General features: G+C 31.8%; 1 protein-coding gene across 2 annotated transcripts; it reads right to left on the bottom strand.

The window, feature by feature from the left end:
- Nucleotides 1-1273: 1273 nt before the first annotated feature.
- LOC111891467 (serine/threonine-protein kinase SRK2E) lies at nt 1274-4747 on the bottom strand. Of its 2 annotated transcripts, XM_052770654.1 has the most exons (10): nt 4182-4321; nt 3766-3817; nt 3591-3665; nt 3397-3498; nt 3233-3286; nt 2639-2731; nt 2452-2544; nt 2067-2171; nt 1874-1972; nt 1274-1797 (listed from the first exon to the last, which is right to left on the bottom strand). In XM_052770654.1, exons 2-10 carry the CDS (start codon nt 3781-3783, stop codon nt 1522-1524), a joined length of 915 nt encoding a protein of 304 aa, XP_052626614.1. In that variant the 5' UTR covers nt 3784-3817; nt 4182-4321; the 3' UTR covers nt 1274-1521. The 2 variants fall into 2 exon arrangements, with proteins under 2 accessions (XP_052626614.1, XP_023743295.1); XM_023887527.3 differs by lacking the exon at nt 3766-3817 and having other exon boundaries at nt 4182-4747.
- Between the last annotated feature and the right edge of the window lie 616 nt (nt 4748-5363).

Here is a 5363-nt window from a genome sequence, read left to right as displayed (position 1 = left end):
CCCATTTAAGGGTTCTAAGCCCAAAATAGTCAAATTGGAAGCTTATTGGTCCATTAGGCCCAATAAGGAAATTCTAGTACATATTGGACTTAAACCGGGATTTTTAGGGTTTCCAATATTTTTTTGACTATTTAAAGTGTTTGCATAGAGTGATTGATGAAACTTTGGTGTTATTCAATAAACATCATGCATACTTTCAAGTTTTAGTCACAAATATTATCATTATTAATGTTTACAAAAGCATTAGAATTCCTAGTTGTGATAAATTGGGGCCAAATCGTATCCTAAAATAGAGGAAATAACAGCTAGAGTGTGTAAAATCACAGCTGTGAGGAAATCATAGGTTATTTTCGGAAAAACATTAAATTTTTGCCATTTTTTATAAGGTAATAAAAGAGATTTGGGTTGTAATTTTTTCTATTTATATTTATTATGAGTTAATAGTTGATTGAATTGATGGTATGGTTTTACTTGAGATTTAAATGAGCGTTTTTAATATGCATCCTCACGAATCGGAAGACCCTTGTAAAACATTGGTCATCATTTCATTGTAAAAGATTTAGCTTCCAAAATACGTTCATTTAAGTAAATAGCTCATAACATTATTTATAAAACATTTTCCCTAAATTCAAATGTTTATCTAATGGGAAATTAAATATCCTTTTATTTTTGTTTCTACAAATCTTCCTATCCAATTAAATGATGATATTTATTATATTAATATATTAAAATATCATTAAATTAATATTAAATATTACACATATTACTATTTAAATGGTTATAAAGATTTATAGAAACAAAACACAGGAAGATATTTAATTTCTCTTATCTAATATATGAATATACACACCCCCTCTCACTTAAATATTTACTTTCGATTTTGTTTGTCAAAAAAAGATGAATACACACCCGATGAAACTAAACAACAATGCAACACATTGCCCAGAATTCAGCATTCCTATTTATGGAAATTCCCAAAAGTGTTAGCGTCATAAATAATAACAAACTATTTGTATTTTTGTACATGTCCTAGAAAAATATCATAAATAGGTAATTCACAAAACACCATTAAAATAATGGTATTTTATGAACTGATTTCTTGTTTCTTACATTCTATAGCAATTTTTCCTTTTTAAATCATAGTCTTTTTTTTTTTATGAAATTTTTTTTTTACCCTTTATGTTATGACACTAACCTTCCAAATAGGCGTGGAATAACATAATAATGAATAATCCATGCAATTAAAATTATACATGGCTTCGATTTCATCATCTTGTAACAAAAAAAAAGTCATAGTCAATTTCCATTGGTATTTAAAAAAGGTCGGGTCTTTCCTAAACCAGAAACACCAAAATCCCGGGCAACATTACAACTGCCCGGGATTTGCCCACACTGCCCGGAAAAAAACCCGACCCAAAATACAAAAAACTCCCGTGACAACATCTAAACACAACCCACAAGTGATTCTACATACACAAACCTTGTCTTGATGTCTTGTCATATATAGTATAAATTTAATCATCAAATTGCATATATCACCTCACCACTGCTGTCAATATCAAGTTCATCTGGATCAGAATCAAAGTCATCCAAATCATCATCCATCATATCAAGATCATAAAGACCAACAGGTGGAATAGTTGCTTCTGATATTATTTGCATAATCACATCAACACTTTGCATCGGTTGATCCGGTTCTTCAAATTGATTTGTCATCATTTTGTCTTCATCCATGAGATTTTCCGGAAGGTTCTTTAGGAACCATTTGTGTTGTTTTATCTCCGCCATCGTTATTCTCTGTTCCACAAAGGGTAAATTCGTAAATATCTGTTATGTTGTTCTTTCTGTATTAAGTCAAAAAAAAAAGACCGACCTGTGTGGGGTCTCCAACAAATATTCTTGAAATGAGGTGCCAACATTCGGGGGAAAGTTGAATATTTTCTGGGATTGAATATTGGACATGTAGGATTCTCTGTAGATAACGAAAGTAGATTGATATAAGTGAAAAAAATATATATATCATAATATCGTGACAATGAAGTTGAAATATATTTTATATGTCATACATGTATTGTCTTTCGAAAATCTTTTGGTTCGTTTGGATCCTCGAAAGGGTAGCCACCAACTAGCATTACATATAATGTCACCCCGCATGACCAAACATCCGCTATCTGAAATAAAAAAAAATGATCAAAAATTCAGTCTCGGTTTCAGTCTAATGCATGTCAAATGCTTTACAACATGTTATGTCATGTACAACTGTTCTATCATGTCATGTCAAATGCAGTGCAACATATTTAGTCATGTCGTATCACAAAAAGTACAATTTGTTATGTTATATCATGAGTACAAAATGTCTAGTCAAGTCATGTCCTCTGTGACAAACAAACAGTACAACCTGTTTTGTCATGTCTTCTCCTGCTGTGTCATGTCAAATGCAGTACAACCTACCTTTCCATCATATTCTTGCCTAAGCAACACTTCGGGGGCAATATATGCTGGTGTACCAACGGTTGATTTTGGTTGTGAATGCAACACCGAAGACTGCAAATATAAAATCAAGAAAATTATAATTTTTTTTTTTATCAAAAGTACAAAAACACACGAACCAAATAAAACGAATGGGAAAATCTGCTACCTTTGAGTACCCAAAATCACAAATCTTTAAACGGGGAGCAGGGCTTCCATCTAACAACGTATTTTCTAGCTTCAAATCACGGTGACAAACTTGCTTCAATGATGAAAAAAAATAAAAAATGAAATGATTAGCCTATACCTAAATAATAATAAAAAGCAAAACTATTTTCATTAAATAGTAATCAAATTTAAAACTTGTTCCCCTTATTACCTTAAACTAATTTTCGAAGGCTTTCTTTAACCACCCAACTTGCAATTTTATTCTATTATTATGAAATTTTGTATTTCTTGTTTCGTTGTTATAAACTTTCGTTTTTTTTGTTGATGTGGGAGGTTTATTGAAACAATTTCATTATACAGTTTCAATACACATGCCACATGATCACTTTAATGTTTCTGACATTTTCACAAAATCGGAATAAAACTGAAACTTGGTTACTATTTAATGATTTGTTTTTCCATAAACTTGCCACATTCAATAAACAAATACAAAATTTCATAACAATGAAACAAAATTGTAAGTTGAGTAGTTAATTTAAATCTCTTGAAAAAAGTTTAATAAACTTATCTGAACAAATGTAAAAGTTTAATTTACCATAGAGTGACAATAGCTGACACCAGATATGAGTTGTTGAAAGAAGAATCGAGCCTGTTCATAATCAACACAATTAAATTTTTTGCAAGAAAAAAAAACAACAAAAGATTTCCTATAAAATTTAAAAGAAAAAAAGAAAAAAAAAAAGAAAGAAAGAAAAGAACCTCATCTTCATTAAACCTCCCTGCATTGCAAATTCGATCAAAAAGTTCCCCACCAGAAGCATATTCCATCACAATTGCCAAATGGGTTGGGGTCAATATGAGCTAAAATATATTTTTTAAAAAAAATGAAATTAGTAATTAATTTGTTATTAAAAATGATAATTTAAACAAGAAAATAGAGAAAATGATTGCACCTCTCTGAACCTAACGATATTAGGATGTCTTAAAGATCTGTGATTGATGATTTCCCTTTGAACATTTTCGTCTATCTGAAAATAAATATCAAATTTAATTAGAACAATGATCAAATTATCGAGTTATCAATGAACTTCACAATTCCCACATAATTTTTAAAGAAAAAACTTATACTCTTGACGCTAAGAACATGGAGAAGCTTGTGCTCCGATTTCAAGCTGCAGTCCTAGAAATATGAGGTCTTGTCAACTCATTGATGTGAATTTTATCGCTAATTTAGGGAAACAATTAAATTTCATGGTTTTAATTTCCCCCAAATGTTCATCCTACAATCTTTGCTCCTCGCTATTTGTTTAATTTTAACATGGATGCTAATTGTTAATTGCTAATTGCTAAAGCAATCGCGAAGAAAGTGAAAGATCCATAAATGGAAACAAAATATAACTCCCTTAAATTAGACAGTTTGAAGTGAAATTAAGAATACCCAAAAAGGATCGATCAAAATCCAATAGTGGTATTTCATCAATCAATCAGAAAATACCAAAAACAGATACAGATTAAATCAAAAGAAAGAAAAAGCCCCAACTGACCTTTTCACCTCTTTCGATATACTTAACAGCGACAAGCTCTTTAGTCTGTTTATCTCTCATAAGCCTAGCAACTCCAAAATTACCCGACCCAATATCTTTAACCAAATCATACCGGTCACTATCGTGCATGATCGGTAAATCAATACCGGAACTCGCCGCTGCCATCGACCGATCCATTCTCCGGCGTCAAAAGTCAAACCCAAATAACATTCCAGTTAACCAAACGACAAAAAATCAATCAATCCCACCACAGTATATGATCACCGGCGGCTGATTAACTTGAACAAAAGATCCCGGAAACCACTTCTTCTTCCCTAAGATGCCGGTTATGTGGGTGATTATAATAATAAAGATTATCAGGAAACAGATAGAGAGAAGGGCCCAGATTTCTCTAAAGTCGGTTGCTTTTGGGAAGAATTCGAGGGAAGGGGTGAGATATTTTTGTTGTGGTCGGCGAGTGGGGGGATTGGATTGAATTTGTTTAATATATCTTGAATCTTTGATGCTGTGAGAGGAGATCAGTGGTTGGAGAAGTGATGGTGACGAAGGTAAGGTGGGGTGATGGAAGAAAGGGACAAATTTCGTCAAATGGATATGTAATACGACGGCGTTTTGGTTTGTTTTTTTTCCTTTCACTGTCGTCTTCTTTGTTATGGTAGATGTGTTTGGGATCATGGGATGGATAATGTGGGGGATCAAATCGGGTATTTGGGTTAAAACCGGATCATATCATATTGAATTCGAAAACCCATTTTGATTTTAAAACAAAATTGAGACTAATTAAAAATTTGCTTGTAGCGGTATAGGTATCGATAGAAATGTGTTTTTTTTATCAAATGTCTATTTAGTTGTGGGAAAATAGGTTGCTTTTCGGAAAAAATTTCCGAAAAGATTTTTCAAAAAAAATGAGAATTTTGAAAATTAGTTTGTCTATTTTTCTAAATTTTTCATAGAAAATAAAAATTTTGTGTTTTCTAAAATTATAAAAAAATTGAAAATTTTTGGAAAACCAATAATTGTTCTTTTCCATAATTTTTTAATTTCAAATTTTTTTTAAAATATAAACAGACACTTACTTCCGCCCTTACCTACCCCCAACTCACCACACTCATACCAACCTACTCCCAATCTCACCCCCACAAATACACACACACACACCCACAAACACACACACCTACCCCA

This window comes from Lactuca sativa, chromosome 4, assembly GCF_002870075.4.
Source record: "Lactuca sativa cultivar Salinas chromosome 4, Lsat_Salinas_v11, whole genome shotgun sequence".
Taxonomy (NCBI): Eukaryota; Viridiplantae; Streptophyta; class Magnoliopsida; order Asterales; family Asteraceae; genus Lactuca; species Lactuca sativa.
The sequence above is the reverse complement of the archived record's forward strand: the minus strand, read 5'-3'. Positions and strand labels throughout refer to the sequence as shown.